General features: G+C 56.9%; 1 protein-coding gene and 1 non-coding gene across 2 annotated transcripts in view; one reads left to right on the forward strand and one right to left on the reverse strand.

The window, feature by feature from the left end:
- Nucleotides 1–451: 451 nt before the first annotated feature.
- TRNAC-GCA (transfer RNA cysteine (anticodon GCA)) lies at nt 452–523 on the reverse strand. Its single transcript has one exon. It is a non-coding gene; the product is annotated as a tRNA-Cys (tRNA).
- A 765-nt stretch (nt 524–1,288) lies between these two features.
- LASP1 (LIM and SH3 protein 1) overlaps nt 1,289–22,152 on the forward strand; it is a 35,988-nt gene continuing 15,124 nt past the window's right edge. Inside the window, exons 1-3 of the mRNA XM_037495388.2 lie at nt 1,289–1,438; nt 8,520–8,614; nt 16,577–16,661. Of these exons, the coding sequence (XP_037351285.1) occupies nt 1,370–1,438; nt 8,520–8,614; nt 16,577–16,661 (249 nt within the window). The 5' untranslated portion in view covers nt 1,289–1,369. The remainder of the gene's footprint in view (nt 1,439–8,519; nt 8,615–16,576; nt 16,662–22,152) is intronic.

Below are 22,152 nucleotides of genomic sequence, written 5' to 3' on the forward strand. Positions count from 1 at the left end.
CACTTGTGTCATGAGCAATAAGAAAGGGCCAACACAGCAACTCCAGGTTACCGGTAATAAAGAGAGCTGAAATTGGAGAAGGCCCTGTCTGTGGGTTTACCTCTCCCCATCCACCAGAAAAAGTGAAACTGAACCCCAGCTTGGGGGAGTCTCTCAAGTCCCTTCAGTCCAGAGCCTCAAGCTACCTGACACGCCTGAGGCTGTGCGCGGTGGGAGCAGATGTTCCACTACCTCTGGCTCAGGGAAGGGGAACGCACAGCTGTCATCTGATTTGTGCCTGTACCACGCCATCTTTTTGAAATGCATAAATCAAATCCTAAAGCTTTTCTCTAAGGGAGGGAAATGAGGAAGAGACTTTTAAATACGGTTTTTCTGAACGTAGGACTCAAGGTTAAAATGCAAACGGTGAGAAGGAGTTTACACCAGCTGAAAGGGGGAGGAAAAACCACCAAGGGGGCACCCGGATTTGAACCAGGGACCTCTTGATCTGCAGTCAAATGCTCTACCACTGAGCTATACCCCCGCGCCGTGGCTGCGACTGGAGATGGCTCTTCTGAGTACGAAGACCCTGCTGCACTGAGGTGGGAAGCAAAGGTAAGAAGGACTGAACAGGAAAGGGGGGGCTGAGGGGGGGCAAGCAGAAAGCAGAGGTTCCCGGATCCGGGAACCTCGGAGACAACTGCACGCCGAGGCGCGGGAAGGGCGGGACAAGCCGGGACTTCGAGGCCCTGAGTCCGGGAGCGAGAGCCCGGTTCCGCCCTGCAGAAGTGGCAAAAGATGGGGTGGCGTGGGGAGAGGGGGGCCGCCACCTGAGGGGCGGGGCAGGGCGTTCCCATTCGGCCCCGGGTTCATATCGTCGGGTACAAAGGAAAGTCCCCGACTCCGGTGGATCTGGTCTGGGGTTCGGGAGGGTTCCCAGCCCACTTCGACGGGTGCGAGGGCTTCGCCGGCCCCCCGCAGCCGGGTCGCCCCCGAGGCGCTGCCAGCGCGGCCCCGCCGTGCGCCCGGCCCCGCCGCGCCTCTCCCCCCCGCGCCTTTCCCCCGCAGCCCGGGCTCGGGGGCGCCGGGGCGCGGCGCCGCGGGGTGCACCCAGGCGCGCGCCCTCCGCGGGGCGGCCGTCCCCGGAGCCCGCCCCCGCGCAGCCCCGCGCAGCCCCGCGCCGCCCGGCCGCGCGCCCGGCCGCGCGCCCCCGCCGCGCAGCCCCTCCTCCCCCCGTGTTTATTAGGGGAAGGAGGGCGGAGGCGGAGGCCAGTCCCAGCTCCCGCCGCCGCCGCCCGTGCCGTTGCAGCCGCGGCCGGCGCCAGCCCGCTCGCCCGCCGGCAGAGAACGCGCGGCCTCGGGGGTCTCCGCCCCAGCCCTGCCCGGAGCCATGAACCCCAACTGCGCCCGGTGCGGCAAGATCGTGTACCCCACGGAGAAGGTGAACTGCCTGGATAAGGTGAGCCCGGGGCCGGGAGACGTGTCTGTGCAACCCCGAGCGGGGCTCCGGGCCGGGCGAGGAGCGGGGGGCCGGGTCTCTGCTGCCTCGCCCCGCGATCTCAGGGGGCGGCGGGCGGTGTCATGGGGTGCGGGGAGAGACCCCAGCCTGGAAACGTGGAGCTCCGCGGCCGGGAAGGGTCCACGCGTGGTGAGCAGCCGCTGTTGGGGACGCGTGGGCTCGGGGCGCGGGTGGAGGGGTCGAGGGAGGAGTCGGCAGCCAGGCCCCGGGATGGGGGGGTGGGGAAGGTTAGGGGTGCAGTCCCGCCCCCTAGGACCGGGGGAGTGGAAGGAGACGGCCGCTCCCTCTCCCCGCCAAGCGGAGCGCCAAGTAGGCGGAAGCGGGGCTCTGGGGTGGGGGGAGAGCCGGGGGCGGGGCAGAGGTTGGGGAGCCCGGCGAAACCGTCGGCTCCCGCAGTGGACTGCCCGGCTCCCCGGCGGGGACTGCCCCCAGCCGGCGAACGTTGCGTCTGGAGGGCTGGGCTGCGGATGAGGACCCGACCCCACCGCCAGACCCCTTTTTTTGGACGACCGGAAGCTCCCTTGGTGGTTCAGTGGTTAACAGGCTGGCAGACCCCGTCCACAGCTTCCCAGCCCCCACCCCAAATATGAAGCCAAGTCCGGACGCAGGGCTGCCCGGTCGGAACCGGGCGGGCCGGCGTTCTGGAGTAGGATGTGTGTGTGTGTGTGTGTGTGTGTGTTGGGGGGGGGGTGCTTAGCAGAGATCATCTGAAATTGTGCTCAAAAACCTAAGCCCGGCTTGAAGAACAAAGAGCTAACTTTTCAAAGCAAGTCTCCCCGATAGAGGGTGGGATTGGCTAAGTTCAGGGGAAGCTAAGAAAAGGGGGGGTATTTGGGGGGAGGGGAAAGTGGCCTTCTGGAAATTCACTGTCCCTTGGGGGTCCTTATGCGTGTACCCCCCCCCCCCATGCTGGACTAGTTCATCTGGTTGCCATTATACTTTGAGAGGGGTGGAGAGTAGGACTGGGTGTTTCCAGCAGTTTGGGTTAGGATCCGGCCCTTTTTAAAGCTCTGTGAGATCCTTGGGCAGAATCTGCCCCTCCCCTGCATCCCCTTCCCAGTCTGAGGGAGAGGCCTCTGTGATTATTACCTTTTCTCATCGTGGCTTTTATTCACCTCCAAGCGTCAAGTCCAAATATTCCTTCCTTTGCATCACACCTGGCAGCAGTGAGAGGCTTGGGATGGAAGAGGGGTGTAGGGCCCTGGGTCAAGTTCATCGCCCTCCTGAAACCAGATTTTGTTTGTGAATGGAGAGTTCTTTGGATACTTTGTGTCTCTCCCCTCCCCCTTGGACTTGGAGCTCCGTCAGTGACCTTTAGCCTCTGAGTCAGGGTGAGAGGGTGGGGTTTGAACTTGCTCTTGGAGAAAGAGGGTGTATTGGACTCCTGTTCTCTCTCCTGGGCTTGGCTGGGCAGGAGGAGAGAAGGGCCATATTGTTGGCATAAGGGATGTGGGTGCTGACCTTCCCCAGTGACTGTACCAGCCGCTTGAGGGCAGGGCCTGAGGTTGAAGGCACTGACAGAAGAGCTCTCCCTGCACACTGGGCTTTTTGCCCTTGCCCAGTGGTAGGAATTTTGGTCTCTGTGTCTTGAATCCCTGCGTCCCCTTCTCCACAGCCATGAATTGGGAAGCATGTTCACCTGTATATGAAGCAGAAGCAATCAACAGTGGAGGGTTGGCGAGCCCAGGACTTGGGAGACTTGGTTGTAGTTCCCAGGCTGCTTCCCCTGGCTGTATGAATGGCTCCAGGCCTCAGTTTCGCCTGGGTCAGATGGGTGTGATGATGTCATTTCCTTGGAGGTGGGGCAGTGCACTAAAGTGCCTGCCAAAGTGCCTGGAGGGGTTGTGGCATGGTTGCCTTTCTGGGATACTCTATCTAGCGCCACACCTGGCCCCTTTATAAAGACCTTCAGGTCCTGGTGTTGGGGGAGGGAAGGGCAGGGATCCTGCAAGGTGTCCTGTTCTTTTGCCCCAGTTGAAAAAGGGCATTCAGGTGGGGGTTGCCCTGGGAAGTGGGAGATGGTGAGTTCTCCCTTTTTTTAGAGCGCTCCCTCCAGGAGATGGCCTTGGGGAAACCTTGCCTTCCTGCACTGAGCAGGAGGCCTGGAATATCCAGGTTTTGTCCTTATTTCTCCCAACCCCCTCCAGGAGGTAAAGACAGGCACCTCAACTGGGGAACTGGTGCCCAGAGGACTGAGACCTGGGAGAGGGGAACATTCAGTCCCACAGGCATGGTTGCTAACCAACTTTCCAAGGCTTCCCATTTACAATAGGACAGAGTCAGATAGACTTACCCATTTCGCTGTAGTTTCCCTATGCACGGAGCACACAATGTCACCTAAAGCATGTGTTTGTCCTTGGTGTTAACCTTTTTCTCCTCCCTGAGCCTTATCTCCCAAAGTCTTAGGTGGGTAAAGGCCATGTTACCTCTGATAGATAGCTACCCTGCCCCCAACCTGCAGTTCCCAGTGTGCTCTGCACGCTGAATAAATATATAATGCTCATGGTGGTGTTTGAGGAAGGAGGTTGAGATTTGCTTTCCAGGAAGATTTCTGGGATGGGGGGGCAATTAGGATGACCTTATTTGTTCATTCATTCAACAACTGTTTATTGAGGATCTACTTAGTGTCTTGCACTTTGAAGGACTGCCACAGGGCCTTTGCCAAGGAGAGGTTGCATCACCCACTTCCCCACTCACCACTCCCGTCTCTCCTATGTCCTCTGTATTTGGAGAGAGGTGGAAAGTTTTGTCCCAGACCCTGTTGGGAAGCATTTGTATTTGGGGGCCTGCATTGTTAAGCATCTTGCTACATCCCTCTCCCCTGACTTGTTTTTTGGGGTGTGTGAAAACAGGTGGAGACATCTGGAAGGGGTAGAGGATTGGCGAGTAGCTAATTCTGGAATATTCCCCATTAGGAGAGCTCTGCCTTTGGTTGTCTGTCTGTCTGTCTGTCTGTCTGTCTCTCTCTCTCACACACACACAGAGCAGCAGCAAGATAGAAGGAGGCTGGACACAATCCTTGCCATGATGTTCCATTTTCCTGGCCACACAATTGAGTATGTCCACGATCACCTTTTTATACTAGTACTAGTACTACTTAACGCAAGGTGCCAGGCTCAGTCTTCACAGGGCTTGATAAAACAGATGTGATTGCCCTTGTAAATTCAGAACCCCATGAACTCAGTCAGGCCACACAGCTCTTTCCCCTCACCCCCAAGCTGGAAGTGAAATCCAAAGTTCTTTGTACTCAGCTCTTCTATGCTTTAAAAAGTCCTCTTCAGGGCCTCCCCGGTGGCGCAGCGGTTGAGCGCTGGGTTGCGAAGCTGCCTGCAACCTCTGCAGCCGGTTCAATCCCCGGCTGCTCCCCGGCCACCTGAGGAGGGTCCCACATGGCGCGCAGACCTCTCCTGCCGCCAGCTCTGCCTGCTCTACTCCCCGCTCTGGCTCTGGTGAATTCTCTCACCCTCCCGCGCTTCTGACTGTACCCAGTGCATGTATAAACCAAAACAAACAAACAAATAATAAATAAATAAATAAGACATGCCTCTAGAAAATTAAAAAAAAAAAAAAAAAAAAAAATAAAAAGTCCTCTTCATTACCCCAGGGGGCTCCCACCCCTTCCTGGCCCTGTCCTGAGAAATGCTCAGGGCCTGGGGCCTTGCAGGGCCTGGGGCACTAGGAATAATAGTGGAATTCCCCTGGAATTCAGGAACCGGTAGCCAAGGTCAACACCTGTAAGCAGCGAGCCAGGTGTCTGGCAGAGCTGAGTTGGTGACCTGGCCAGGGTGGAGCTGGTATTGCCCCTGGCACGGGGAGAAACTGTAACCCGGGGCTATAGGAAGGAAGGGAAAGACCGCTCATACTCTTAACCCTGAGTCACGGCCACCCCAGGCAGCCTGGATGCAGAAGGTAGGATGCCAGGCTGCAGCGACAGTGACCTGAAGCTCCGCATGCCCTCATCGGAGCTGGGAGCAGCCCTTCCCCCACTGCCATGGTGAATGTGAAGAGAGAGTTACTTGCCCAGCAGCGGAAGTGCCATGGATCTGGCCCCCTGCTGCGCCAGCCTCCGCTTGCCTTTCTGTGGAGTGGGTGTTCTGTGCAGTGCGTTGCAATTTGGAACTGCAGGCAAGGGAACTTGGGAGATGGGCTGAGAGGATGCTGATGGCACCAGAGGTCTTTTTGTGTGTGTCACCAGGAAGACCATGAACTTCACGGCACCAGAAGGATTCGCCGGGGGCACTTGCACACCTGTCGGTGAACTTTGCTCCCTGAATCCTGAGTCCCGGGGATGTGTCTTTGAATCTTTCTTGGGGCTTCTGAGGAAAGGGAGACTCTTGCCCTGGCTTCTGGTTCAGGGGGGAGGCAGACGCAAGGTCGTTGTGGGTTGTATTGACTTCCTTCACCAGACCCTATTGAGACAGAAATGGGGTTTCTTTCACTGTGGGGCCCCTGACCCCGTCTTGCTGAGTGATTCCCCACATTCTACTCCTCTGACCTCAGCTTTCCTGCCTCAAGGAGGACAGACACAGTGGCCTGCTCCTGGATTTTCATGAACCTGGGAACCCTGTTCCAGAGAGTGGAGGGAAGGGGCATGATGCAGGCAGAGCTACCAGGTTAGGCCCAGAGCCCACCTCTGCTCAGACCGCTCTGCTTCTCCATGGAGCACGCTGTCAGCTCTGTTTACAGACGTAGAGATTTGAGTTTTCAGGAATGACCCTGCAGGCTCCTCAGTGTGCTGTCTGCAGCGTTCTGCTGCTCAGCCCCTGTAAGGGGACAGATGTCCCCGCCCCAGGCCTAGAGCAAGGGCCTCAGGGTGGCAGGAGAGCTGCTGATGGGAATAGGTACCATTCCATTTCCTCCAAATGGCAGCCTGGAGGGTTTTTGTGGGACCCCTGGATTAGGCATTGGCCCTGGACTTTCACCCTGTCAGTCTGTACTCTGCCCTCCTTCCCAAGAGGCGTGGTGGCTTCACATGGGGGAGCTGGCCAACTTCTAGGGTAGGGGTGTCTGTCTCTCTCCTTTTGTCTCCCCCAAGAGGTGACTTTGGAGGTCCCCAGTCCTAGGACAGTGCGTATTCCGCGCGCCTGTGTGTGTGTGTGTGAAAGTGGGTCATGGTCTGGATTCCAGAGAATGTTTTTCCTGGCAGGCCCTGCGGGGGTGGTGGAGGCAGGGGCCCAGGCAGGGGCATGTGGCTGAGCAGGCAGAGGCCAGCAGACTGGGTGGTGACAGGACTGCTGGGGCACTCTGCCAGCGCCTCCCAGGCACTGTGGGAGGGAGAGGGGCTGCCGCTTTTGGGGGCCGGTGGGGCCAGGGACTCTAATTTTCCTGTGGGTGTATTTATTGGGGCTTTGCACGGGAGGAGTCTGGGCTGGGCTCTGGGCTAGGCCCGGGTTGGGGTGGGGGCCAAACTTAGTTGGGGGCCATCCCTTTGCTTCCAGAGTTCCATCGGGCTTTCTTCCCCAAAGAGTGGGTCTATTGCTCCTGATACTGTTCAGCCAGTGGAGAGTCCTTCAGGCCTCCTGGGCTGGGAAAGGGTCCTGTCAGAAGGCAGTGGCCTCCTGGACCCTGGTTGAAGTGGTCCAGGTGGGGAGATGGTATCCCAAATTCAGCTGTCTCTTTTCCTGTGCCCTCCTCCAAAGTGTCTCAGAAGCACCCCTTCCATCCATCAAGTTATTGATTAGCTATTCATTTACAAATCTATAAACTTTGAGAGGTACAGCTTCACCCCTAATATGTGTACGTGCTTCACAGACTCACCTCCAAAGTTCCAGTGCCACTCCCCTATTACCTTTTCCCCTTCTGTCCCCTCTCTGTCCCCAGGAAATACATTTTGAAAAGTCCCACCTGGGGGAATTCCTTGAGGGAGGGCTCAGAATCAGCAGTGGCTGGACACCTTCCCTGGCTTCTGCCCTCCTTCCTTAAGGGTTCGGGAACCCCTCCTGCAACTGCTCAGAGACGGGGCAGAGACAGGTCAGCCAGGCAGCCTGGATTCTAGGGGCCTGGAAAGCAGATAGTGGGCGCTGGTGCTAGGGTCTTCTGCCTGGACTAGGGTGCTAGGGTCTTCTGCCTGCTAGTTGACTGCCTGAGCATCCGCATTTCTTAGGATGGGGATGCTTTGCTGCATCGTTCCCCTTCCATCATCACCTTCTACTCTCGCTCCCTTTCTGGGCTTTGCAGGAGTCTCACCTTGTCGTTCACACTCATCTATCTCTGGTTGGCACAGCGGAGCCCTCCCTGCTCCCCAGCACACACAAGCTCCCGTGGGTGCTCCAGAGTCCCGTGGCTGAGGTTTATAGCCGTGGCGCCTGCCTCTAACATTTGGGTACCTGGAGGTACCGGGTGCTGTGCCAAGGGCTCATTTAATCCTCAACAGTCCCAAGAGGGGCAAGTATCATTGTGCTCCTTAGGGGGACCAACTGTAGGGTGCTCTCCTAGCCTTACCCTGTAGGGAGAGTAGAAAAGGTGTAATCAGAGTTTGGGGCCCCGCCCCTGGGGGTCTTATAGACAGTAGAGGGTACCAGAGCTGGAGCATCAACTGGGGCTCCTGTGGGGCTTGAGGGCCTGCTGTGGGAGCCAGGAGCATCTGAGTTCTGCAGTGGGGTGTATGGGGGCTGGGCCATCTTCTCTGGGCCCTGTCAAGGCTGAGCCCCTCAGAGTTCAGCAGCTGCTTCTTAGCAACCCTGGTGAAGCTTTGCATAAGCAATGAGGCTTCTCCAGCTGAAGGCTGAGGAGTGGCCTAGGAGGTGCAGCCAACCTTCTGGAGGCTCCTGCTGTCACTGTAACTCACTCAGCTTCCTGTCTGCCCTTCTCCCCTTCTGACAGTTCAAATGGCTGGCTAGTGGGATGTGGGGAAGGGGAGGGGGTGTCAGCAGCAGCAGAACCCGTGACCTGAGATGTCCCCTGCTCACCCGGGGTGACTCTGTTCTCCGCATGGTTATGGGCCCGGGTCAGTCCCTGGGATGGAGCACCCCTTCCTGAAGCCCTGGTGTCTGACAGGTGTCCTCTCTGCCTCTGCCCCTAGTTCTGGCATAAAGCATGCTTCCACTGTGAGACCTGCAAGATGACACTCAACATGAAGAACTACAAGGGCTACGAGAAGAAGCCCTACTGCAACGCGTAAGTCCTGCTTTGGATGGAGGACCGGGAGGGCCCCGGGCTCCCCCCAGTTCATCCTTCCTTTCTGTAACCACCCTAAGGCGACATTGCCGCGCAGTCCGCAGCCTGCGTGTTGGTGCTCATCACCCAGCCCGCAGTGAGCTAAGGAAGGAGGTGCTGTTGTTCCCATCTTACAGAAAAGGAAACTGAGGCTTGGAAAGGGAAGGGGTTTTCCCAAGATTGCATGGCTAGTGGGGGGCCAGTTCAAACCCAGCATCTGGGTGCTAAAGCAGGCATGTTCTTTCCAGGTTCTCACATTGTAGCCTGATGGCAGGGAGGGGACCAGTGTGTTCTTTTTCTAGAACAAGTGACCAGCCCTGTTTCTGCCATTTGTGTTCTCTGTCCACTGAGCCCCCAGCAGCTGACTGTTTCCTCTCACCTGCCCCGCAGAGTGTCCAGGCTCTAGGTTTTGGGGGCTTCTGGTGGCAGCCCATCTAGTGTTCATGTCTTGAGAAGTGGGGGCAACATGAAGGGCTCGTCTCTCCCCTGCCTGGTGAGGACATATTGTGTCTCTCTTGCAGTTAGCTTGGGCTCTGTTCCTTCCTTGCTGGGACCTGCAGCCTGGCCTGCTGCGAGAAGGTGGAGAGATGGGGAGTCCCCATCCCAGAAGGATACCCCCATCCCTTCCTACCCCACTCACCCCACCCACCCCACACCACCTGGTTCCAGAAAATACACCACCTTCCACTCTCCAGCTGACCTTGTGTACAGCAAGGCCCACTCATGCTGGCCACCCTGCTGGGGGGGGACTTGGAAGGTCAAGTCACTTCAAGGAGGGGGCAACATCAATATTCAAAGATTCAGGATCTGACTGAAGTCCAGGGTTTTTTGTTGAATCCTCAGTCAGGAGGCTCTTTGCAGCTGAAGTATGCCCAGGAGGGGGGGCTTTGGGACTCAACTCGAAGGGGTTAGGGACTTAACCCCCTTTGAAAGGCTGTCTCTCCAGTACTTTACCCCATTTCCTGCCAATACTGCAGCCTCATCCCCTTGGGGGTTTGATCATGCATTAGGCATTTATTGCCTGCCGGTTGTTGTATGCCAGCCTGTGCCAGGTGCTGGGAAGATAGATTTCTGATAAAATCTCATGCCCAAGAAGCAGCAGGAATGCTGTCCCCGGGAGGGTTGGGCTGCCTCGGTAGGATTGTCACACTCTGTCCGGACTCCTCCTCCAGTTGCCCCTTCTCTTTTATTAGCTTCCACTGGTCCTCTTCCCCCTCCAACCCCTCCCCCTCCCCCCCAAGGGAAATGGGACATTCTTTGAATTCTTAAGGGCTCACACAAGCCCTGATTCTCTGCCTTCCTCCCTGCTTTGGGGAGTGGGGTGGGGTTCAGCAAAGCCAGTAGCTAGGGCAGTTAACCCCTTCATTCCTGGACCACAGGCTGGATTCTGGGCACCCAGACTCCTTGGGGGAGCAGCTTCTAAGCCTCCACCTTCCAGGCAGAAGTCTGGCTGAGCCCTGGAGCCTGGTGGGTGGTGGGGATTGAAGCTTTGTGTCTAGCACCAAAATTCCAGCTTAGTTTCCTTGCCTTCTTTTGGGGAGGTTGCAACAAGTAGGGTTGAGGAGTTGCTGCAGTTGTTGAGGGGAAGGCAGAAGATGAATCACCCCTTTCTGGGTGCTGCTTCCAACCCCTTGAGGTTGGGAGAGTTTGCCCCCCTATACCCTCCCATGAAGGTCTCTCTCCTGGCCCCTAGCTGAAGAAGCAGGCCGGCCTCGCCTTTCCCCCCTAGCCTCTGCCATGGCCAATAGCCCTTTGGCCCAGCTGGCATGTTACCTGGGAGGAGTCTGGGTGAGTGGGGACGTGTGGCCTCAGCTCTGCTGCACTCCAGCAGCTGTAGTAGCACCTTGCCCATGGCGCTCACACTCTCTCAGCCAGCATCCGCTGAGTAGTGGCCTGTGCCAGCCAGCCAGGCGTGGAGGTTCCAGAGCAAACCCGATGCAGACCCTGCCTACAAGGATTGCCCTACTGGCCAGTCTGAGCCTCAGTTTCTCGTGCTTCCAAATTCCCATCCGGGGACAGTGGACCCTAGGCCAGGAATTTACTGAACACCTGCAGGCACTGTGCTGAGTATCTGCTCTCATTCCTTCCTGTTCTCTTCCCGCCTTGGCCCCATCCTCCGCGAGAATTCAGGTCCCCAAATCCTGGGGTTTCCAGGGTGGAACTGTCCCCCTACTTCCAGCTGGGCCTTGCTTTATGGCCCTTAGGCCTGGTTTCCTTCTCAGCAGTACCTCCTGCTCAGGACCCACAGGGTCAGGTGACCGCTCCTGGCACTTTGCCAGGGACTTGGGTCCCTCCAGTGAACAAGTATGTGTGAGGCCTCTACATCCTGCCCACCTGACCAGTCCCTTAGCCAAAATCTTGGGGTGGCATGGGTAGGGGAGTGGGAGTGGAGTGTGTGGCATGTGTTCAGGATTGGAAGGGGGTGGTTAAGCTCAAAGGGGCATCCTCAGTGGCCAAATGTGGTCAGCCTCAAAGTAGCCCCCTAGATCCTTAAACTGAGATGTTAGGGCCTCAAGGAATCTCAGGGATCCCTTTGCTTGCTAACACCCCCATTTTATAGATGAGGAAACTGAGACCTAGTGCTTCCATGCCTTGTCCACCTATGAGCTAAAAAGCAGACTCATTGGGCCTCCCCTGTGGTGCAGCGGTTGAGCACTGGGTTGTGAAGCTGCCCGCAGCTGCGGCACCGGTTCGATCCCCGGCTGTTGCCCGGCCACCGAGGAGGGTCCCACATGGCGTGCAGACCTGTCCTGCCGCCCACTGCTCCCCTCAGCAGTGTACTTCGGTCCTTCTGCCTGCTCTGCTCCCTGCTCTGGCTCTGGTGAATTCTCTCACCCTCCCGTGCTTCTGACTATACCCAGTGCCTGTATAAATAAAAATAAATAAATCTTGAAAAAAAAAAGGCAGACTCATTGCTCTTTATAGCCATCGGGGGCAGGTGCCAGCTTTGATTTTCCTGTTGCCTGCACGCCCGAGGCCTGGTAAGTTCTTCTTCGTGTCTAGCCTCTATCTCTTTGACCGCTTGTTCTTCCCTCTGACCAGACAATGCCTCCTTGTTGCTTCCTATCCCCCCATTTTAGCCGCTGAGGCTGGGGGGCTGGTGAGAAACTGGGTTAACAGGGAGCCCCCCGCCTGTCCCTGGGCAGTGTTCCCAGCAGGGGAGTCAGAGGCAGGATGTAGGGGCTGGTGTGGGGTTTTTTTCCCCTTTTGGTAAAACCAAAGGCTCCTTGTTGCTTTTGTTGATGTATTTTTGTTCCTCTGTGAACAAAAAGCTGTGGTTTTTGAAGGGGTCCAAGGCTGGAAGGGGCGAGGTTGCATGTGGAAAGGGGGAGCTGGGCTTTCAGGCTCTCTGGTCTGTTCTTGTTCTGCTCCTGGCACACAGCTCCCACAGGGCTGGGGCGGGGAGCAGTGCTGACAAGCCGTCCCGTCACAGCCAGGCCTTAGTGGAGATGTGCAGCGCCTCTGCGTCCACCCTGACCCTGTGGTCCCTCCAGGCTGGAAGGTGACCCTGGGACCCTCAGCCAGATGCCCCTTCTGCTGCAGTCTCACAGGTCATTGGACTCCTACTTTAGAAAAATTTGAAGGAGACACCTGACTTGGTGCCTGTGAGGCAGGTGTCTTTCATAATGGCCATGCTTGGAAACAGTTGGGTTCGAAGGGTGACATGCTTTGTTCTTGACCGGCGGCAATAAACGCAAGTTTCCCTGGGCTCTGAGCTGGGAGGTGGGGCTGGGGCAAAGAAGAGGCAACCCGAGCAGGCAGCTGTGCAGGAGGGGGAGTGCATTGGTCAGGGTCTCTGTCCTTGATGTGGAGCTTTTCGGTTTATCAGTAGAATGGACACAGTGATAACCCCTGCCTTCTAGCCCAAAGCCTTTGGCAGATTCCAAGAGAATGTGCTCAGGAAGTCACTGTGCATCTGTAGCTGCTGCCAGCAGCTGCCTGATTGCCCGCCGGGTCCCTGTCTTTGTGCGGGTGGTAGCTAGGTCCTTTCCCCTGGCCCCCGGCTTCCTGTCCCTGCATGCTCTGTCTTCCCCACAGCAGCTGATATTACTGCTGAAGGGTGGGGAGGGGCATCCTTGGAGGGTCCAGTGCTTGGAATGATTAACAAGGGGCAGAGCACAGACTGTTGGAAGGGACAAAGAACAGCTGTCCTCAGCTTCAGGCCAGGGCTGGGGTGTCCTGATCTCTCCACCGCGCCCTTGTTGCCTTGCCTGGCCCAGTTTGATCGGGCTGCGCTGGGTCACTAAGTGGGATGGGTGGTGCACCCATTGGCACACATGCCTCCATCTGTCTGGGGTCCCAGTGTAAAGGGTGAGGGACAGAGAAAGGGAGTAAAGGGATAAAATTCCCCGCAATTGTTTCTGGAAGGAGGTCACATCTGCTGGAGCCCTCTTGGAAGGCAGTCATGTTGGTGGGGGAAGGGCGCAGCCCTGATGTTCCTGCTAAAATCAAACCCAAGCCTGCCCGCCTTACCTCAGCTGTGTGCAAGGCTCCTGCAGACAGTCTCCTGGTTTTGCCCTCACGGGCTCCTCCGCAGTTGAGGATGTCCCTGCTGTCTCTGTCTCCTCCCCACCCCCACAGACTTCCCCTCTCTGTCTGCTGCTTTGGCGCTCTCCTGCCTGGAGCTGAGGATGAGGTTGCCATGGGAACCTGAAGCGCTGTGAGCAGGGAAGGGAAAGGCAGGGTTGTCTCACTAGGGTTGGGGGATGTGGGCTATGGAGAGGGGACAGGGTTGACCCATAGGGAGGACTGCAGCCTACCTTCCTCCGGGCTGGGGGTTCAGGGGCCAGGGTAAGAGTGGGGACTCTGGAGCTCTTTAATCTAATTAACCTGATGCAGGATTAATGTCCTCCTCCCCTGCCAGATTAAGCCAAGTTCTAGGCTGTACCCCCCAGCTGATGGGATTAGTATTCTGACTGTGGGGAGCTGAGATCTGGGGTAACGATGGCTACAAAGAGAGGATGAAATACCCTCCAACCTGAACTTGCAGCATGTCGGGGGGCTTCCGAGATCCTCCTGGTGGCATGCAGAGAGGGCTGTGACGGTGCTGTTGCACGAGGGCCTGCGGCCTGTGTCTGGGAGGCACGCACTGCCGCGGAGGCCTGGATCTGTATGCATGGTGCATGAGGAAGAACGCGGTGTGTCGGGCCTCGGGACTGCGGCATGGGGACGTGTGCCAGGTGCACGTATCTGGTGGTCCTTGGGCCCCTGGGGGTGACACTCCATTTTAACTCTGTACATTCGGTCTGCCCCAGGTTGGCAGACTGGCTCCCCAGGATAGGTGCCAGCCATCCTTCCCCACCAAGGGCTAACCAGTGCCAGCCCCAAGAAACCAAACCTGCAGGTTCTGGGAGAGCAGCGCTGGGGGACTGCTGCTCCATCCCAGACCCGGGGCCTGAGCTGTCTCCTCTGCCTCTTGAGTCTCTGCTTACAGACACTCCTCACCATAACCGCACCACTACCCCCTCACCCCCCTACCCCCACCCCAGGATGCCTTCAAAATGCTTTGGTGGGAGGGTCAGCTTCAAAGCCTCCACTCCTAGGACCTTTAGGGCTGGGCAGTGCTGCTGGAGATCTTGCTTTGATCCTTCCTGCTGTTGTCTTTCTGATATCTGGAAACAGCCTCCCAGTTGGTCCTCCCATTCCCTGAAGCTGCTCAGGGATTTTGAATGGACTCCTCAGCTGTGGGACCCGCAGCCTCAGCCCTGCATTCTTCCTCGGACCATTTCAGGTGTCAGCTGCAAGCACCTGTGTTTGCTTTGCAGTCTCCTCCCTCCCTCCCTTTGCTGGGAGAGTTGGAGGTTGACCTGGGAGGCAGGACACTGGGGGAGGGGCACAGCTGGAACCGCCTGGGCCCAGGACATTGCAGGCTGCTCTAAGGAGAAAGGATCTGCTGGCATCACCCAGTCAGTGGCAAGGCAGAGCCCAACACTGCGCCCTTTCTACTCATGCCCCTCCTTGGTTTAGTCTTCCACACTCCTCAACCATGGTGTTCCAGAGGGAAGCCATGTGAGTGCAGGCAGTTCTCACTCAGGGCGGTGTGGGCAGCAGGAGGACGTGCCAGGTTTGGGGAGCGCACAGAGGTAGCTCCTGACCAGCTGCAGGGCGTGTCAGCCAACCGGGGTGGAACATGCCTGGGAGGAGACCGTCCTTCCCTCACCCGGGACAGCCTGGGAATCAGGAATCTGCTGGTGGTCACCATCGTGGTGGAGTGTGGTCAGCCAGGGCTAAAAATGGCCACATCCCAGACTCCTGCTTGGAGAAACCACCCCCAGTCCCTGAAATAGCCAGGGCCCGTGTTGACCTCTTGCCATGGCGCTGCCGACGCATACCCACAAACCAGACACTGGGGGCTTCCTCTCCTCTGGCTGGTTCGCTGGGGGACTTCATGATGACCAGGCAGGAAGGAGACCCACCCGGCCCAGCTTCATCGCCCATGTGACATTCACATACTCCACACATCTCTTGACTACCAGGTACTGTTCCTGGGGTGAATCATTGAGCAAGAGACCAAAGATCCCTCACTTCAGGGACACATAGAAGACAATGAACCAGTGTGATAAATAAGTCACTTATGAAGCCAGCTGAGTGCCTGGCGCCAGCACGCTATTTCCTCCCCTGGGAAATGAGAGGGTTGGCCCGGATGGGCCTGGAGGTCCCCGTAGGCTTGGCTCTGAGGGTGGCCTGGCTCCTACTCCTTCCAGGTCAGCCCTCTCTCTGGGGACAGGCCCCTGCTCTGTCTTGTGTTTGCAGTTTGTAGGTTGACTCAGATGCCGGGCCTTGGGGGGGTGTCTGGGTGCAGATCAGATGCCACCACCCTTGACCAGGGGCCACATTGTTTAAGCTTCCTGAGCCTTAGCTCTCCCATGTGTCTGAGGGGAGCAATGCCGGTGTGAGTACTGCTGGACTAAGGAATGTGAGCCCTGAGCACAGGGCAGATACCGATTGTTCGAGTGTTCATGTGTTACCTGTCACCAGTGGATGACCTCCTTTCTGGCCTCAAGCTGATCTCACCTGCCCCCCAAGGTCCAAGGACCTTGTTTGCCCTTGAAATTCTACTTTTAGATGTGTCTATATGTTCTCCCTTTCTCTGTTTCTCACCCCATACCCTATCCCCCTCCTTCTCCTTCTCACCCCATACCTTATCCCCCTCCTTCTCCAGGAAGCCCTCCTGGATATGCATGTCTCATTCCCTTTCTGTCTCTGTGTCCCCTCCTCTGCCTGACTGGTCTTCATTTCTGGTCCAAGCTGAACTTTGTCCTGACCCCATGCTCATGGTCTCCCCAGTCTGGCTGGGCCTCCCTGTGGCCCTGCATCCTCAACCTCCCTGTGTGGTAGTCTGAAAGGCCTGGGTTATCACCAATCAAGCGTGATCTGAAACCCTCAGAATGTCCCCATGGCCTCCCTTTGGCCACTTAGGCCTGATATGTCTTTTTTTTTTTTTTTAAGATTTATTTTATTTATATATGCATACAAGAGCTGGGGTATAGTCCAGAGGTGGGGGTAGTGGTGGTGAAGAGGATTCATCAGAGACAGAGTGAGGAAAAGAACAGGCAGACTGATTGAAATACACTGCTGAGGGGAGCAGCGGGCCAGACAGGAGAGGTCTGCTGCACCATGTGGGTAGCTCCCTGGCCAGGGATTGAACTCGCTCTGCAGTGGCTGCTGATAGTTTCATAGTGCTTACACTTAAGCCCTTGCACCACCGGGGAGGCCCCTGATATGTCTTCCTTGTCTAGCTCAGGTGAGTCTGAGAAATACTCATCTCCCTTCGGCCATGGGTCGGGGACACCCCGGTCCTGCTGCTGGGCAGGGCCTGCCCAGGGATTTGAGGAACTTTCCAGGAAAGGTGTCAGAGGTCTGTGAAAGCCTGGAGCTCCCTTCCTTCCCTCAGAGTGACCCCCACTCTTTTCTGTCCTGCAGACACTACCCCAAGCAGTCCTTCACCATGGTGGCTGACACCCCGGAAAACCTCCGCCTCAAGCAACAGAGCGAGCTCCAGAGTCAGGTGAGGGGCGGGGCAGCCCCCGTGGCGGTGGGGGAGGCTGTTGTAACCCCTGGGTTTGGCAACGACTCCTTCCCCCTGTGGTTACTTAGCAAGGCCAAGGTGCTGAAATCCTGGCACTTGCCCTGTCTCCCTGCCCCCCACGCCTACACACAGTTACTTCATATTTCCTGACTTTATCACAGGAGTGGGGAGAGCGTGCCCCCTTCCTACCTAAAGTGGGCTGGAGAGGTGTGGGTGTCCGATTTCTTGCTCCGGGATATTTCACATGGATCAACTTAAAGTCTGCCTCCTCCAGGAAGTTGTTTCTCTTTCCCTCCTCGCCACTCACAACCGCCCCAAAGGACGGGCCTCTCATCTTTGTTTGGCACATGCCACCCCGAGGCTGCACAGCCTGCCCTCCACAGCCGTGTCTCCAAATCTCCATCATTAGCAGGCCAGGGGTGAGGGGCCTGTCCTGCCTTCGTCTCTTTGGGCCTGATTTTTCCGAGTATCTGCTGTGGCGAGAGAGGGGGTGCCACAGAGGAATGAGCAAGGGACCCAGAACCCTGAGACCAGAGCAACCACTGTCTCTGGAGGCCTTGTGGGTGCTTCTTGGGACAAGCCTGGCTGCATCGTGGGGTGGGGTGGGGCTTACCAAAGCCCCCTTGGGAGACTTCACCCAGCGAGCAGGGTGCACAGGGCCAAGAAGATGTTACAAAGGATCCACCTGGGCCACAGAAGGGCATTGCCCCTGCCCCCCTGGGGGGTGGGATCCCACCAGCTGATGGTGATATGACTCTGGGCACCTGGCTTCCAGTCAGTCATGTGACTGGCTTGCTTTCTGTCATCAGTTCTCCCAGCAGCCCTTCGAGGAAGAAGCTATTTCCTCCTTTTTTTTTTTTAAAGATTTATTTATTTATGCATACAAGAACTGGGGTATAGGTCAGAGGTGTGGGGGGTGAGAGGATTCACCAGAGACAGAGTGGGGAGCAGAACAGGCAGATCTAATGAAATATACTGCTGAGGGGAGCGGCGGGCGAGTCAGGAGAGGTCTGCTGTGCCATGTGATTTGCTCCCTGTCCGGGGATTGAACTCTTGCTACAGTGGATTACTTCACAGTGATGACGCTTAACCCCTTGCGCCACCAGGGAGGCCCCTGTTTCCCCCTTTGTACAGATGAGGAGACCAGGCGCAGATCATGCGGCGGCAGTAGTTGACAGCAGCAGGGTGGTGTGCTCTGCGCACATTAGCTCATTCCGTTTTATGGAAGAGCAAATAGATGTGCCTTTGAATGGTGACCTGCTGGGACTCTGGCACTTGTGTTCTTTCCCCTTTTTCCACCCAGCTCCCCAGGAGAACTATCTCCACCTAGATAATAAGGACAATAGTTCCTTATACTGGGGAGAACTTTCGATGCTTAACAAGTGCTTTCAGCTCCTTCACCTCATTTATCCTTGACCTGCTGGGGCGGGCGGGGTGGGGTGGGGTGGGGTGGGGTTGGGGTGTATCAGAGGAGGGAGCCGAAGCTGAGGGAGGCAGCGGACTCTGTTCCCTGACACACACGGTAAGTCAGGTTTTCAGTCTTGGGCTCAGAGTCAGTGACCTTGACCGGGGCAGTGAGACCTGGGTCCCATGTGGCCTAGTAGGGAGTAACTGGGGAAGCTTGTTTATCCCAGGACAGCAGCCACGTCTTTGGGTGCCAGACCTATGCCTACTGAGTCGGCCAGGTGGCCCAGCTGCAGGAAAGGGGTTGAGGGTATGCTGGGCCGGGCCTACCCTGCACTGCAGAGGAGGGTGGGGCTTCACAGGGCAGGCAAACATACTAGGGCCACCTTTACACACCCCACAGCTTGAGGGGGGCAGTCAGAGACCCACCAGAGAGACCTGGAGGCCGAGGTGGAGCAGAGAACCGCAGGTCTTTGAAAACTGTGAGGAGTGTTCACACACTCAGGCAGAGGCCAGGGACACATACTCCTATTCTCAGGAGGAAAATTAAGCCTCGCTAATTCCCTAGCCTTTGTAGTGCCACAAAAGCTCAGCTGCGTCTCTTTTTGCCCCTGGAACCTGACCCCTGAGAGGCGGGGTCTGGGTGAGGAAGCGCCCCAGCTGGCCTCTGGCTCTGGAACTGGATCAGAGCAGGGAGCAGGTGGACAGTGTGGGCTCACTGCTGGCAGGAGCCACCTCTACTCCTCCTGAGGGAGGTGGGCACCATGCACAGGATCTGAAGGCTCCTCTGCTTGACCTGTGCCCCCTGCTTGCCAGGGGCCTGGCTTGCTCCTCACCTCCAGGGGGTCTGGATTTCTGTTGCTCAGCAGTCACTGTCATCAGGTCCTCACTGATAAGGTCCTAATCTCTTGCAGGTCTTGACCACATTTAAACCCCTCAGCTGCCAGATAAAGGAGAGACATTCTTGTATCTCCATCGCACAGAGGGGCACTGAGGTTTAGAGAGACCCCCGTGTGCCCACAGCACAGAGGCAGATTTCAAGCCCTTTGCTGGAAGCGATTCAGCCCGCTGTTGGCCCCAGCCCAGGCCTCAAACCGTACGACTACTGATTGTTGGGAGGCTTGTTCAAATGCAGCTTCCTAGACCTCTCGAAAGGGCTTCTGGTTGGCAGTACAGGACCCAGGAATCTGCATTTTGATTCACTTGGTGATTCTGATGAGGGCTTTTGGTCCCACAGATGGACTTGAGAGGCTTGGAGCTGGGCTGGGAGCCAGAAGGAGGCAGTCCTCGGTAGAGCATCATGAGCGTTTACCTTTTCTGCTTGAGGGGTGTCCGCCACAGGAGGTAGGGCTCTGCCCTGAGGACATCTCTGTGATCTGCAGTTGGGGTTCCTGGAGACTAGGGCAGGCAGAGGGTGGATCAAAGGGCCCTGCTGCCTTTCACAGCCTGGCTTTGTGTTCCTTCTACCACCTACTGGCTGTGTGGTCTGAGGCTGGCCGCTGCCTCCCCGGAAAAGTGGGGACAGCAAACTCCAAGAGCCTGAAGGTTGGGGGCTGGGACTGGTGCTTTGGAAGGGCTGAGTGGGCCTGCCTGGGGCTGGCGACAGGACCTAGTTCCTGTGGCCCTTGTGGGGGCAGAGCTGGCTACAGCCACCTGTGCTGGCAGGAAGAGAAATAGGGGCCTCCCCTGCCGCACCCCACCAGGTTTCTTCCCAGGCGCCTTCCTGGCCCTGCCGCCTCAGGTCTCAGCCCTCCTCTGGGGAGCTGCTTCTCCTATCTCTGGATTGGCTCCCAGAGCTGTGCTGTGGTTGTCTGGGACACCTGTCTTGTCCCCTGTGGGGGAGGTGACCACAGGGATGACCGGAAATGACCCTCTGGGTGGTCCTATCCAGCCTGGCTGAGGCTGGAACTGGCAGCTGGGTGTCTGGCAGAGTGGAGGCAGCAGCTTTGCTGTGCGTGAGTGGGGGCTCGGCTGGCGTGTCTGTGCAGCTGGGCGGGTGAGAAGTGTGAGGAGGGTCTCTTTCGTTCCTGCTCATATCACATCTGCATGGCGCTGTGCCATCCCTACCCAGCATGGGAAATGCCATGGGGGACAGGAGAGTGCAGGGGCCCCATGCTCTTATTTTGGATCCTGTGGCCAGCACGGCCGGCAGCACACCTGTCGCCTCTTACCTGAGCCAGCTGGCCCAGCGTCAAGCCCACATCTCTCGCCACTAGCCGAATGACCTTGGGCACGTAGGTGATTTAACTTCTTGGAGTTTCAGTGCCTTTGTCGGTAAAGCGAGGCTGTTTGTCTATATTCGGCGTTTGGAACAGTTCCTGGCACAGTATTAGCCCTCAATAAATTTTTGCCACTACCACTCCCCTGGAAAGGAGAGGAAGCAGAACGTGGGCTCACTGTGGCTGGGGAGTGGACACAGCGACCTTTAGATGATTGCTTCCAGCGCTGACCTTTTCCACTAGCTCGCCTCCCCATCCATGTGTCTAATAAAAAAAAAAGATTTCTTTTTTGTTCCAAGGGGGCAAGTTACAGAGTATGTGGGCCCAGCACATTTAGGCACCAGAGTAAGTAAAAATTACTGGTCACTGTATTTTGCTCAATAAAAAAACATTTTTTTTTTTTAAGTCACGAGCTTTCCTCTTCTGTCCGGCCAGCAAGGCAGTTGTTTTCTAAATTATGCTGCTTATTTGGACATTTTGTGTCTACTTTCAATTCATTCATCACTCGCCCAACAAACATTTGTTTGCAGCTACTGTTTACTAGGGTAAGGGATGAACAAGATAGGTCCAGGGTGAATAATTGATAAACCTACACATAAAAAGTAGAGTTTCCTGGTGTTGGCTATTTGGGCATGAAGGATCAGGCCCTACCCTGCCTCAAGTCCTTGAGACAGGGCCCTGGGCCAGAGCACTGAGCGGTCCCCTGACTGGGTGATGTTGGGCAGAGGGTCTCTTCCTTCAGCAGAGACACCCCCCCCATCATGTCCTGGTGAGGGGTCCCAGACCAGGGCACATACTCCTGCCTGGGTGCCAACAGGGCCCTAATGGACAGGCTGCAAGCCAAGCCCATTCTATGTCCTGGCTGCCTACACAGGACCTCCACCACTCCCTCCAGCACCCAAGGCCTCTCAGAGACCCTTCCCCACCTGGTTCTCCATAGTGAGGACCTGCAGAGGCTTAAAGACGGCACAATCGCCAGAGCTGGGAGGGGCTTTTAGAGATAGCTAAAAGCTGCCCCAGAGAGGGGGACTGGCTGGCCCAGGGACACAGCAAGTGGTGCTGAGTGTAGCCTTTACTCTGCCCCAGCCCTGCCCTCTCTGGGTGGCCTGTGCCAGGAGTGAAATGAATTATCCTTCCCTAGCAGGGAGGGAGAGGCAGTTCCCGAGCCTGGGAACTAACTGATGTCATCGCAGTGTGTCGCCATGGCGATTATTCCTCTGGATTAGGAGGCTGAGCCTTGCAAGGCCAGGAAGTAGGGGAAGAAGTGGGGCCATTTGTTCAGCACTTTAATGTTGACGAAGCACTTTCTCCCCTACCCGCACCAGCTTGGAGTGGGTCCTTTTGCAGGCCCCGGTGCGTGTCTGGGCCTTAGAGCCGCAGCTGTGACCTGCACCTTTGATTGGAGTGGATGGTATTATGATCCCCAATGTATAGGAAACTGAGGCTCGAGAGGTCAAGTCATTTGGCCAAGATCCCTTAGCAAGGGGGAGACTGAGCCTGTGTTGGTACCAGCTCCCTCTGGCTCTACCTCTCTTGGGGATAGGATGCCCCCTCCCAAACCTTAGCTGGTTCCTGTGACAAGTCTTTCACAGGCCTCTGGCCATGGATTTGGGACTTCTGCACGTTGCGATACTGCATCAGGGCTGTTTTCTGATGCTAAGTGTCTTACCTTCCTTGAGGCCCAGAGGGCTCCTCATGCCCTCCATCCCCATCCCAAACACTAAGATGCCTGCTGGGGCTTCCTGGAAGAGCTTATTGCTGGGGCAGTTCTGGCCTTCAGAGGTGTGTTGGCACCTGCATCTACATTGTGGGAAGTAGCATGTCCAGGCTTTTGTTTTTAGCCTGCA

The sequence above is a fragment of the Talpa occidentalis genome, unplaced genomic scaffold (genome assembly GCF_014898055.3).
Source record: "Talpa occidentalis isolate TD23 unplaced genomic scaffold, MPIMG_talOcc4v2.1 talOcc4.7, whole genome shotgun sequence".
Taxonomy (NCBI): Eukaryota; Metazoa; Chordata; class Mammalia; order Eulipotyphla; family Talpidae; genus Talpa; species Talpa occidentalis.